Here is a 13,988-nt window from a genome sequence, read left to right as displayed (position 1 = left end):
CATCTGGCAAAGCCAGCGAGTGCCTGCTGAATAAAAGTTTGCAACAGGGAGGCAGCCCCTCCACCTGTATCATAATCTGGTCTGCACAAGCACTCTCCAGAATAGGAAGCACCTTGTCAATTTTAATGGTGTGTTTGTGCTAACTAGCAATTCTGCCACATACAAATTAATGGCTGATTTGACAGCCAGATGGGTGGGGTATAAATAATTTATTATTATTATTATTATTATTATTATTATTATTATTATATGAACTAGAATAATTTTTGTGTGCTGCTGTAAGAAAGTCATTATAGCTCAGCATCAGTTGGTGGAAAGGACATGACTTTACAGGAGCAGGAGGAACTAACTGAACTGAGACAAAATCGTGGTTTCAAGCTAAGATTTGCTGATCTACCTTTGGACAGTTTTTGGTTGGAAACTGCCAAGGAGTTCCCCCTTCTGGCAAACAAAGCTATTTTGACATTGCTCCCATTTTCCACTACATATCTCTGTGAGTTGAGCTTTTCAAGCATGATTGCTATAAAAACTAAATACAGAGAGAGACTGAGAGCTGTTGACGAAGAGCTACGTGTGTGTCTTTCTTCGATTCCAGCCAGAATATCAGCTTTGTGTTCAGCCAAACAGGCCCAGGTTGCGCACTGAATAAAGTATTTTATAATTTTTCATATTTCTGTTTACTTACTATTTCATAATAAAGTAATTATAAAATACTATCTTTGTGTTTATTTGATTCCTATTAAAGAGTGTTACTTTATATATAGTCAATATAGGCACAGAGTTAATTTTTTAAACATTTTCTAATGGTGGTGTGCCTCGAGATTTTTTTCATGAAACAAGTGTGCCTTTGCCCAAAAAAGGTTGGGAAACACTGGTATAAACACCAACAATTGGGAAACACTTGCCTGCAAGTGCTCCAATTGGGGAACAGCCTTTACCAAAGGTGTCATGGGCTCTGAAGACGCTCAAACTCAGGCTACAAGGGAGAAACGTGCTAAGAAGAAGGCACGCTTGACAAATTCACACCGTGATCAACTCCCGCCCGGAAACCTATGTCCCCACTGTGGAAGGATCCAGAATTGGCCTCCAGTCACTTATGGACTCACTGTTAAAACCATGTTTATGGAAGACAATCTTACTCGGCTACAAGGGATCGCCAAAGAAGAAGAAGATGCACTGATTCACACATGCATACACATCACTTGTTTGGTCTTCAACTAATGACCAACACTTGTTGACTCTCAGTTGTCTACACTGAAGGTGATTGTATCACTTTATGAGGTGATAACTGGGCGAACATATCAGACGACACAGTGATTCTTCCAAAGCAGCTCTTTATTTGTAAGCTGGAACAGAACTGAACTGAGGAGCTCAGTCAGCCTGCTTATATAGAGCTACACTAGAATGCAACAGTAACCATTTTCTGTAACTAGCCAATCACTGAACGTCACTTTCGATCCTTCATTTGCATAACTATCTACAGTATCCCCCTGGTGGCCCAGGGTGAGAACTTCAGTACATAACAATAACAATTATTTCACCGTTTGCTGGCTGGGACTGATGGCAGTTACACCCCAAAATGTCCAGATGGCACTAGGTTCAGGAAGCTGACATAGTGTTGGGGCTTGGCAGGTCTCCATTAGAAAGGCATTCCACAAGGAAGGCACCACCACTGAAAAGACCATGCACTTGTACTGTTTAATCTTTCCTGGGTAAAGATATTGCCATCTCCATTAAATGATTTGCCTCTTGTTCTTCATCCCAGGGTAAATTCATCCGAATCCACTTTGGCAGCACAGGAAAACTGGCTGGAGCTGACATTGAGAGTTGTAAGTTTCCAAATTTGGCTAATCTCAACCCCGAAATCCATTTTAGGTAGAATTTGGCAGTAACCTGTTTACTCAGGCAGTGTATGTGTCTAAAATAAAAAGTTGATTGGACATAAGCAAATGTACACATATTTAATCAATTGCCCTGTTTAGGGAAGCTTTTAATATTTGATGAATTATTGTATGTTAATATTTGGTTGGAAGCTGCCCAGAGTGGCTGGGGAAACCCAGCCAGATGGGTGGGGTATAAATAAATATTATTATTATTATTATTATTATTATTATTATTATTATTATTATTATTATTAATGTATTAATGGAAAATAATTTGAGTAATTGACCAGATTTTTTAAAAATAAACTTGGTGACAGTGCTAACAGGAAGTTACAGATTAAATGACGCAGGTCTGCTCAGCTCATAGTTGCTTCTTTTAGTTTTTCTTGGTCCAAGATTTTGATTCGCTGGAGTCAGAATTTAATGTTTAATGTGGCATTGCAGTTCAGTTAAGTCATATCAGAGCAACAGAGCTGACTTCTGAAGTGTTTGGATACCATCTACAACAGTAGTGTCCAAACTTTTTTCAAAGAGGGCCAGATTTGATGAAGTGAAGGACCGTGAGGGCCGACCTAAGGGCCAGCTGACCTTTTTCTAGGATTGAAGCTGTTGATCTTTGGATTTTGCCCCAGGAAATAAGCTGCCACAGGGCCCAGATTAAACCGACCAGAGGGCCGGATTAGGCCTCCGAACTGGACTTTGGACATGCCTGGTCTACAGTGTCAGCTTAAACCTGGGTATACTTTGTTTTTCAGATCTCCTTGAGAAATCTCGGGTCATCTCTCAGCAACCCGCTGAAAGGGGCTATCACATCTTCTACCAGCTCCTCTCCAATAAGAAGCCAGATCTTGTTTGTATGAAACTTTCCCCTGTGTATTGGCGGGGGGGGGGGGCTGCAAGAACTGGGGCTGAGGGACAAATTCAGTTTCCATTTAATGCCAAATCTATCATTCACAACACATTCTAAAACAAATTTGTGAACTGAAACACAGCCATCCTTCTAGATTCTCCCTTTTCGGAATTTTGTAACGCAGTTCTCCAACAAAACAATGTTTATAAAAATGCGTTGGTTAGCAGAAAGCATACATTAAAAAAATCAATGTGTTAGTAAGAGAAATCGGGATTTTAAAAGAAAATAAAATGGCCTATAGCTGCAGAAATGTGGAGAACTGAATTTAAGGTGGGGAAAAATGAGAAATGGAGAGAAGTGAAATTGACAGATCCCTTCTTCCTTACCTAGGAGCAAGCCCCTTTTTAAATGGTGGGACTTGCTCCTGAGAAGGCATGGGTATGGATTACACCAGTGCTTTTTTTCTGGGGGGACGCATACCCCTAAACATTTTTTACTTTTGTACATTTACTGTACAGTATTTATTTTCCCCAATTTGAACTATAAAATGGTGATTTTCTTGAGTCAAAATGAGAGTAACCCTAAACATTTTTTAGGGGGAGAAAGCACTGGCTTACACCATTAGGATGCTTTTATACTAGATGGTCTGGATGAAATCTTCATGGGAAGATGCTTTGTAAGAACTGGATTTTGGCAGGAAGCAAAGCATGAATTTGAGAAGGGGAAAAATGAGAAGCCGAGGCAAGTGAGATGGGCAGGTCCTTCTGTCCGTAGCAAGAACAGAATGCTGAGCTAGCTGTCGGGGCTGATTCAGCAGAGTTCTTAAAAAAGGACCGCAGTTTCTGCATCCTGACATTCCTTTTATGTGACAGCATCCTTGCTTTGTGTGCCGGACCCCAAGGAGTACCACTGGACAAGCCAAGGAGTCACAATTGTTGACAACATGGATGACGGAGAGGAGCTGCTTCTCACAGATGTAAGTTTGCAAAGGCAGCACCTGTTGCATTTTATCCACCCCCCGCCCCTCACTTTTGAGTGTTTTATTGATCGAAAACTTTATAACAGAAGTGTACAATAGATATGATTGCAGCAGCTAGACTGGTGACTGGGGTGTGGCCACCGAGACCATATAACACCAGTCCTGAAAGACCTACATTGGCTCCCAGTAAGTTTCCGAGCACAATTCAAAGTGTTGGTGCTGACCTTGAAAGCCCTAAACGGCCTCGGTCCAGTATACCTGAAGGAGCGTCTCCACCCCCATCATTCTGCCCAGACACTGAGGTCCAGCACCAAGAGCCTTCTGGCGGTTCCCTCATTACGAGAAGCAAAGCTACAGGGAACCAGGCAGAGGGCCTTCTTGGTAGTGGCACCTGCCCTGTGGAATGCCCTCCCATCAGATGTCAAAGAGATAAACAACTACCTGACATTTAGAAGACATCTGAAGGCAGCTTTGTTCAGGGAAGATTTTAATGTGTGACATTTTAATGTATTTTTAATCTTTGTTGGAAGCCGCCCAGAGTGGCTGGGGAAACCCAGCCAGATAGGCAGGGTACAAATAATAAATTACTATTACTATTACTATATTATAGACAAAATGAGAAATATAAAATAAACGGTTCTTCATTCTTTAACTAATGCACGCTTTGTACATCCATTTGTGATTAAATTTTTCAAGACCACCGATCTTCCCCTTGCATTCCCGAATTACCGGTAAATTCCTTAAATACGCACTTAAACTTTATTTTCTCCATATTATTTGACTTACCATAAATTTTATTTTATACAGTTACCCTATTGACACACCAAAGCTCAGTCAAAACCTGCCAACGAATTGACATTTTGACAATGTTCTTTTACATAAACTCTGTATATAACCCACTCTCTGGAAAAAAAATATGGCTGTAACATTTCTTAGCCTTGCTGATAATCTCACCAGTTTGGCATACTCTCTTATTTTATTTTGCCAGTCTGTTTTAGATGGGGTATCCTCTCCCTTCCAACCTTTTGTGATTAGAATTCTGGCAGTGACTGTAACATACGCAAGGACTCTCCTGTATTTTTGGGGAATTTCATTTCCCATAATTCCTAGCAGGAAGGCTTCAGATTTTTTTTAAGGGAAGGAGCATTTGAACATTTTCTTAAGCTCGTTGTAAATCATTTCCCAAATGAGCACCTGTTGTATTTTGGGTGTAGGAGGCAAATGGCAGCAAAAGATGGCAGCCTAAGGGCTATAAGCACAGCTTGGCAGTCTTTAGCCTCGCTCAGATACGTTAAGGAAATGAGAGGGCAGGGGAGGGGAGTGTAATCAAGTCCACATAGGAAACTGTCTCGTACTGAATCAGATTACTATTGCAGATGTTAATATTGTGCAGCTTGTAGCAACCAGATGGGTAAAAACTGGCTCTCTTTTTTTGGAATGAAGCATTTTCCAGACCTGTTAGATATTATTCAGAAACTTTCCTTGCGGAACTTTCTTCAAAATAGAACAAAAGCACCAAAGCTACACCCAAATCATTCCATAAAACATATTCTTACCCAATCATAGGCTCAGCATCTTCTTAGGAATAAAATAACATATAATCAGAGTTGACAAACATAGCACTCTCTCTCTCTCTCTCTCTCTCTCACTCACTCACTCACTCACACACACACACACACACACACTGGCTCCGTTAGCCTGCATTCCAGCCCCAAGACTATTGAGCTCCTGAAAAGGCATCTTACTCCCGCAGAGCCTGGGAACAAAAACTAACAGCAACTATCTTTCAAAGTGGAGATTTGCAATTCAATACCTTAATCACCTGATCGAAAGTTAAACACTCACGTGTTAGCAAGCAGAGAACAGCAACAGTTGATTATCAGCCCACAAAGGGGCTCAGAGAGCCCTTTTTGCTCTTCCTTAGCTTCAATGGAATCTTCCAGTTAAACCCTTTCAGCAATACAGATGGGCATTCCCCATTTCAGTGTCAATTAAGCAATTATACTTAACAATCACTGGTCCACATATCTGGGCATTGCTTACACCCACAGTATCCAACCTTTTTAGACTCACAATCCACCTTTAACCCAAGCATGCACTGGGGGCCCTATTATTATTTCCCCCCTCCTCCCTTCGTCTCCTATTGCTGCTGCTGCAGACCACCTTAGATCAGGATGCCACCATTTGAGGGTCTGGACTGAGCCACCAGTCAAAGACCAGTGGTCTAAACTGATCCAGGTTCTCAGGCAGGAGTCTTTGCCAGGCCTACCTGGGAATGCCAGGGATGAAACCTGGGATCTTCTGCATATAGAGGAGATGCTCTAGAACAGCGGTTCTCAACCTGTGGGTCCCCAGATGTTGTTGGACTACAGCTCCAATCATCCCTAGCTAGCAAGGCCAGAGCTCAGGGATGATGGGAGTTGTAGTCCAACAACATCTAGGGACCCACAGGTTGAGAAAGGCTGCTCTAGAATGAAGCTACAGCTCTTGTACTGTTCTCTACCTATTTATTTTCCCAGAAGCAAACGAGAATGTTTCTTTTCAACATGCCTCCAGGAGTTGAGGGGTTTTAAGCTTAATTATTCCAGTTTCGATGGTGGTGGTGATTGAACTGCTGGCTGTAATATCTAAATTGGAGCGTGTGTGTGTGTGTGGAGTGCTTTGACACCTATTGAGAAACGGTACACAAGGTTTGGAAATGATATTGATTCCTCTCTTCCAGGTGGCCTTTGATGTCCTAGGCTTCACTCAAGAAGAGAAGATAAGCGTTTATAAGCTGACTGGAGGCATAATGCACTTCGGCAACATGAAATTCAAGCAGAAGCCAAGAGAGGAGCAGGCAGAAGTTGACACCGCTGAAGGTAACAGAGCGGGGAGGAGCAGCAGGAACCAAGTGGCCATCGGAATGGGGAACCCTTGGCCTCCCAGTTGTTGCGGGACTACAACTTCCATCATCCCTGGCCATTGGCCGTAGTGCCTGGGGCTGATGGGAATTTGAGTTCAACAACATCTCAAGTGCCACACCCTCCCCAACTAAATAAGGGATGCCGGTCAAATCTCAAATTCAAAGGAATTCACTGTTTTGCAACTCAAAGTGTTGACAATATGTAAAATAATGGACTATGCAGAACTGGCAAAATTAAGAGAATCTGATGATGAGTCCTTTGTGGAAGAATGGAAGCCTTTTTTGGACTACTTTGGATTTGAGCTATGAGCCACGTAAGTAATTACAGTGGTACCTCTGTTTTTGAACGTAATCCATTCCGGAAGACCGTTCGAGTTTTGAAACGTTTGAAAACCGAAAACTCAATAGCCGACAGCTAGGCCTCAGGATTTTGCACTCAGCGGAAGCCGCGTGGCATGTTCGACTTCTGAGGCGTGTTCAAAAACCAAAGCGTTTACTTCCGGGTTTACGGGGTTCGGAAACTGAAATGTTCGTCAACGGAGATGTTCAAAAACCTAGGTACCACTGTAGATTATAGTATTGTGGTTATGATTTTAACAGGCAGAAGATAGGGAGAAGCAGAAGTGGAGAAACAACAACATCAAGTGGAAAATGGGGTGGGAAGTTGATAAAATATGAGGGGGGGGGATTGTTTGTTGGATTGTAGATGTTTAAAATGTTGAATTAAGAATGTAGTTTAAAACCTTAATTAAACATGTGGTTGATGGCTTATTCACATTTCCGTTTGCTCTGCCTCTTCCCCCAGGAAAGCCCACAGTTTAGTGCTGAATCCAAACGAACAGCACTTGGGTTTTCTGTGGATTGTTCTTTGCTCTGATTTAGCACTAAAGAGTGAATTTTCTGGGGGAAAGCAATGGGGCAAAGACAAAACCACTTGGACCTGTGCTATCTAGGGGTGGGGGAAGCGGAAGTATGAAAAAGCCCTTAGCCCCATTGGACTTACTCCTGCGCAGACAGGCACTGATTGTGCTTGTGTTGTCCTTTCTGCAACAGCGGCCTAGCAGAACTTGCAGAAATGGTTGTGGTTTCCTTGTCTGAGGAAACGGGGGCTTTCGTCGTGGCCAGCAGTTTGCTCCCCATCCGATTAATCTGTGCCTTTGGTCTTTTGGCAGTGGCCGACAAAGTCGCCCACCTCATGGCTCTCAACTCCGGGGAACTCCAGAAGGGCATCACCCGGCCCCGGGTGAAAGTGGGCAACGAGTTTGTGCAGAAGGGGCAGAACATGGACCAGTGCCATAATTCCGTTGGTGCCCTGGGCAAAGCCGTCTATGACAAGATGTTCAAGTGGCTAGTCGTCAGGATCAACAAGACCCTGGACACCAAGATGCAAAGGCAGTTCTTTATTGGAGTGCTGGATATCGCTGGCTTTGAAATCTTTGAGGTACAAGGAAATTAGGAACAGCTCTAGCGGGAGGGTTGCAGGTGGGGTCTGCAACAAAATGTTGCAGTTTAGATATCTCCTATTCAGTTTTCCAGCCACCCCTACTGTCAGGATACTCCATTCCACTGCTCTTCCCACCCTGGTCTCCTTTTTTTCCCATCCCAACCTATTTGTGGCATTCCTTGTGCCGCTTTTGTCCTTTGAATATATTTTTTGGTTACTTTTGCAGACCTTGGGGTTTTCCTGGCACGCTATGGGGTTTTAGGAATGCAGGGAACTGCCTTTCACCAGCTCAGACCCATATCTAAAGCCATATCTGTCAAATGTGCACATTCAGAAGAGAACCAAAACATAGAGCCATCCTTCTAAATCGGCTCTTCCCTGAATTTTACAGTGTAGTCCTCCAGCCAATGTTCAGAAAATGCCCAGTTCTCCACCCACAGCTACAATTCCCAGGGTTCCCATGGATTGAATGTGAAACAGCAGTTCTGCGAAGCGAATAGGGGCCTCCCAGCCACTCTCAGTGCCCTTAGCTAACTAAGCTTCCCAGGATTATTTCTGGGGACGCCACAACTGTTTAAAGTGGTATGGTACTGCTTTAAATGTTACAGTGCAGATAGCACCCAAGGCTTTCCTGTTTCAGCATCGATTGTGAGATTGTTTACTGTTTCTAGGATGAATTTCCATGGTTCTTATCCTTTGAATCCTTAAAAAAAAATATGTACGACACTTAGAAATTATTACTATTAAGCAGTATATCAATTCCAGATAGATAGATTAAAAACCCCTTCCAGACTGTCAGTGTTTACATGGAGATGGACCCATAGTGATCCACTGCAGAGATCAGTTGCTTGCCTCTCCAAGTCCTCACAATGCCTTTTACCTTCCCGCCGCAGTGGTACCTATTTATCTATTTGCACTGGTGTGCTTTCGAACTGCTAGGTTGGCCAGGAGCAGGGACCGAAGAACGGGAGCTCGCCCCGTCGTGGGGATTCGAACCGCCGACCTTCTGATCGGCAAGCCCTAGGCTCTGTGGTTTAACCCACAGCGCCACCCGCGCTGGCTGGTGAAGTTCCCAGCAATTCACTGCCCCCCTCTGGCATGTCAGACTCCAGCCCCCTTTCCCATGGCGCACACTTGCCCGTATCCTGCCAGCCCCTGACGCAGGCCTTTGTTTCTATTCCCTTTGCAGTTCAACAGCTTTGAGCAGCTCTGCATCAACTTCACCAACGAGAAGCTGCAGCAGTTCTTCAACCACCACATGTTTGTGCTGGAGCAGGAGGAGTACAAGCGAGAAGGGATCGACTGGGTCTTCATTGACTTTGGTCTGGATCTGCAGGCTTGCATTGAGCTCCTGGAAAAGGTGAGTGTTAAGTTGTGGGTGAACATATCAGACGACACAGCGATTCTTCAAACAGCTCTTGTTTATTCACAGGCCAGGACAGAACTGAGCTGAAGGGCTCAGTCAGCCTGCTTATATAGAGCTCCAGTACCACGTTACTGTAACAACTTTCTAAAACCATCCAATCACTGAACGTCAGTTTCGATTCTTCATTTGCATAACTATCTACAGTATCCCCCTGCTGGCCCAGGGTGAGAACTTCAGTACATAACAGTGAGCCCCTCTCACCAGTCTGCAGAATGGTCGGCCTCTGGTGGCTTAGCAGAGCCGGCCCAGCCGTGAGGCAAGTGAGGCCGCTGGTTCAGGCGGCAGAACTCGCCCTCTCAGGCAGCACACCCGTGTAGGCCCCACCTGCCCCGCTGCCTCCACCAGCGACTGAGAAGTGCCGCCGCCATCACCGCCAATTTGAGGCAAGATGGCGGCCATTTTGGATGAGATTTCACCCCAAATTGGCACGATCTTGCCCCAAATGGGCACTGATGGCGATGCTCCTTCACCAGCTTTGGGTGGGACAAGGCATGGCAGCAAGGCAAAGCAGTTCTTTCTGTTTCACCTCAACCCTGCGGCTTAGCCTGCTGAGGTAGTGCTGTCTGGGCAGATCCTTAATATTCATCGCTCCCTCCACATGTCCTTATTTTTTGTGCATTCATGATAAATCCCTACTCTGCCCGGACACTGAGGTCCAGCTCTGAGGGCCTTCTGGTGGTTCCCTCACTGTGAGAAGTGAGGTTACAGGGAACCAGGCAGAGATCCTTCTCAGTGGTGGCGCCCGCCCTGTGGAATGCCCTGCCATCAGATGTCAAGGAAATAAAGAACTATCTGACTTTTAGAAGACATCTGAAGGCAGCCCTGTTTAGGGAAGTTTCTAATGTTTGATGTTTTATTCTGTTTTTAATCTGTTGGGAGCCACCCAGAGCGGCTGGGGAAGCCCAGCCGGATGGGCAAGGTTTTATTTATTTATTTATTTATTTATTTTCACTGCTGATTTTGCAAACACCAAGGAGGACTTAATTAAATTCAGGGCGTGTGTGTGTGTGTGTGTGTGTGTGTGTGTGTGTGTTTTCTTACTGGGTCCTCCTCCTCTCCAGCCCATGGGCATCTTCTCCATCCTTGAAGAGCAGTGTGTGTTCCCCAAGGCAACTGATGCTACCTTCAAGGCTGCCCTCTACGACAATCATCTGGGGAAGTCCCCCAACTTCCTGAAGCCCAAGGGAGGCAAAGGCAAAGGGGCTGAAGCCCACTTTGAGCTGGTGCATTATGCTGGCACCGTGAGTATTATTGTTATTATTTAATAAAATTTGTATACTGTTATAAGAATTCTAAGGTCTCAAATCTAGAATAAATGTTCATTAATGTGCAAGGCAAACACATAAGTATATAAACCACATGTCTGAAATGAGGCTTGAATCCCAGCTACATCCTGAGGGCACCAGGTTTCGGAAGACAGAGCTAGGTGTTGAGGTCATGTAATTCCTGAGTGCCACCATGCCCACTTTTTCCTCTCCTTGTTGTCAGGAGTTCAGCCTACACTCAAGTAGGACTCTGGCAGAGACACATGCCCGACTGGCATGTTCCTCCCTCCTGGTCGATCGTTCAAAAGCTTTCTTCAGCCCGAACATCACAGCGACCGATGCTAACCGACACCTGCACACTTAGGGATCCGCAGAGTCTTTGCAGCTTGCGTAACAGACCTCAGCAACTCAGCATTTTGGCTAATCTACTTTATTTACATATAAACACACACGGAGCACTGCAACATGGCTCCCTCTCTCTCTAGCATCAGACAGCAAAGAGAAAAAGGGCAAAGTACAATAGTCCCACTTCACAGTAACACAAACATCCTGTCTCCGTCACTTCCCACTCTGTGGAGTCAAAACATACACCGCCATGTGAAAGACAACAATCCCATGACTGCAATCACGGAGCAGGAATTCTAACACTTTCTTGCTCCAGGTGGGTTACAATATCACCGGGTGGCTGGAGAAGAACAAGGACCCCCTGAATGAAACGGTGGTGGGCTTGTTCCAGAAGTCCGGGATGGCCCTGCTCTGCACTCTCTTCAAAGAAGAGGAGGCCGCAGGTGCGTGGATCTCTTTGCTTGCATTTCCTATCCCAAACCCAGCAAACAACTCCAGTTAGGTTGTCCTATTTCCTGCTCACAACAACCCCACCAGGTAAGGTTAGGCTGAGAGAGCGTGACTTGACCAAAGTCTCCCCGGTACGGTGTTCCGTCCACTATACCTGGTGTACTTCAGATATTGTGGACTGCCACATCCATCAGGCAGTGTGGCGAAGTGGTTAGAGTACTGGATTCAGACCTGAGAGAAAGGAGTTCTAGTCCCCACTCTGCCATGAAGCTTAATGCCTGACTGTCTCTAAGGCTAACCTCCCTCACAGGGTTGTTGTGCTGCTGAGCTATGTGGCCCCTGTCCTTCCTTGACAGACAGTTCAGTCAGTAGAGCACAAGACTCTTAATTTTAGGGTTGTGGGTTCAAGACCACACTGGGCAAAAGATTCTTGCACGGCCGGGGGTGGGCCTAAATGACCCACGCAGTCCCTTCGAACGCTACAATTCTACGATTCTGTCAACTTGGAAATCTGTCTGCCTATGAATGTTGTTGTTGTTGCAAAGTCACATTACCAAAACCCCACCAGAAACATTGTTTCTGGATCCTGAATGCCCTGGAACTCGGACGTTTTGGCTCCCGAACGATCGAAACCCGGAAGTGATTGTTCCAGTTTGTGAACGTTCTTTTGGAACCCGAACGTTTGATGGGGCTTCCACCGCTTCTGGTTGGCTGCAGGAGCTTCCTGCAGCCAATCAGAAGCCACAATTTGGTTTTCAAACAAATCTGGAATGGATTCCGTTCGACTTCCACGGTGCGGCTGCGCTGAAATGGTCGCCTTAGTAACCCCTCAGCCTCTGAGGTGAAAATAGGGAAGCACCCTAGGTTTTGTGTATACATGAATTTATTTCCTTATACATTTGAATCATCTTCAGTTCTATGTTTTCCTCAGCTGGAACAACCAAGAAGCAGAAAAGGGGATCCTCCTTTATGACTGTCTCCAACTTCTATAGGGTAAGTCTCACCTGGTAAGAGAATGTTTAAAATTTTATTTTTTACCAACAACCAAAACACAAACAGTGAAACCCCCCCAGGTGGCTGGTACATTGGGTATACATAATCATTAATAACATATTCAAATCAACCATATGTACAATTTTATATATGTTAACACTCCTCCATCCACAAGGTTTACTTAACTTTTAACATTTTAATTGCCCCAAATTGTTCAAACCTACCCAAATAATGCAATATCTTCTCAAACCAATCCTCCTCTTTCTCACTGACCTTAAACCCTTTCATTCTGTGTATCTTCACAGTTAGATATTCTAAAATTATAATATTACTCAGTTTTTTCCTCCATTGGTTCACCCCTAACTCTTCTGCATTTTTCCAGTTACTCGCTATAACCTGTCTGTCTGCAGTTAGTATCAATTTTACCCATTTACATTCCTCTTTTGTTTTTAACTCGGTGCTACTCAGACTAATAAGAACCATTAATTTAGATACAGTGGTGCCTCGCAAGACGAAATTAATTCGTTCCGCGAGTTGTGTCGTCTTGCGATTTTTTGTCTTGCAGAGCGCAGATTCGCTGGGTATTAACGGCTTTAAGAAAAAGGAAGCAAACTCGCAAGACGTTTTCGTCTTGCAAAGCATGCCCATAGGGAAAATCGTCTTGCGAAGCAACGCAAAAAACGAAAAACCCTTTTGTCTTGTGGGTTTTTCGTCTTGCGAGGCATTCGTCTTGCGAGGTACCACTGTATTCCCTCCTTCCTACCTACAATTCCCGATATTTCTATACCAATCTATTTCCAAAATTCATTAACTAAATTCTCACCTGGTAAGGGAACTCCACCTCTGTCATCGGCATCAGTGGATAGCCATATGGCACTTCTTTTGCTCCTGTGGGGTGTGTGTGTTTGTGTGTGTTGAGGGTGGCAGTGGTCTGAGAACCAGCCAGAAACCCAGCAACTGGTGTGGTGACCTACAGTCGTGGAACAGGGATGTTTGGCTCTAGCGGGCCTTCAGGAAGACTGGCAGGAAAAATGAAAGCATCTCTACCAGGCCAAGTTCAAAGTATTACTATTAAAGTATCAATGGCAGCCCTCCACTGCTTTGTGAGATATCTTCAAGAGAAGAAAAGGCTAAGGAATCAACCCTACACAAATCCAGAGTGGAGACTCTAAGATGGTTGGATAGCTCCTTGTACGCCTCCTTCCATCAACTCCTGCAGCTGAGCTGGTGCTAAATGTCTTGCTCTGCTATCCTTTGGACCACATCAGCCAGGCTGAGACCCCCCCCCCATCTTGTCATCTGGTCAGCCCAGGACCTCCATGCACACTGCCCAAGTTTGTGCCCCGGAAAGGTTACTTTGGTGCTGCTAACACAGCAGTTTGACTTCACCCCCAGAGGCGCACTCCATTGTCTCTCGAGAAAGACGGGTGCCAACAACAATTAATCCC

At 44.8% G+C, this 13,988-nt stretch overlaps 1 protein-coding gene across 1 annotated transcript in view; it reads left to right on the top strand.

The window, feature by feature from the left end:
• Positions 1-13,988, top strand: part of MYH16 (myosin heavy chain 16) — a 64,275-nt gene that overhangs the window by 10,867 nt on the left and 39,420 nt on the right. Inside the window, exons 8-16 of the mRNA XM_083711244.1 lie at positions 1,766-1,829; positions 2,639-2,737; positions 3,606-3,709; positions 6,435-6,573; positions 7,790-8,058; positions 9,251-9,421; positions 10,549-10,728; positions 11,414-11,540; positions 12,479-12,540. Coding sequence (XP_083567370.1) covers positions 1,766-1,829; positions 2,639-2,737; positions 3,606-3,709; positions 6,435-6,573; positions 7,790-8,058; positions 9,251-9,421; positions 10,549-10,728; positions 11,414-11,540; positions 12,479-12,540 — 1,215 coding nt within the window. The remainder of the gene's footprint in view (positions 1-1,765; positions 1,830-2,638; positions 2,738-3,605; positions 3,710-6,434; positions 6,574-7,789; positions 8,059-9,250; positions 9,422-10,548; positions 10,729-11,413; positions 11,541-12,478; positions 12,541-13,988) is intronic.

Source organism: Podarcis gaigeae, assembly GCF_964106915.1.
Source record: "Podarcis gaigeae genome assembly, chromosome: 14".
NCBI classification, from domain to species: Eukaryota; Metazoa; Chordata; class Lepidosauria; order Squamata; family Lacertidae; genus Podarcis; species Podarcis gaigeae.
Note: the sequence above shows the minus strand (reverse complement) of the source record. Positions and strands in the feature narration are given on the sequence as shown.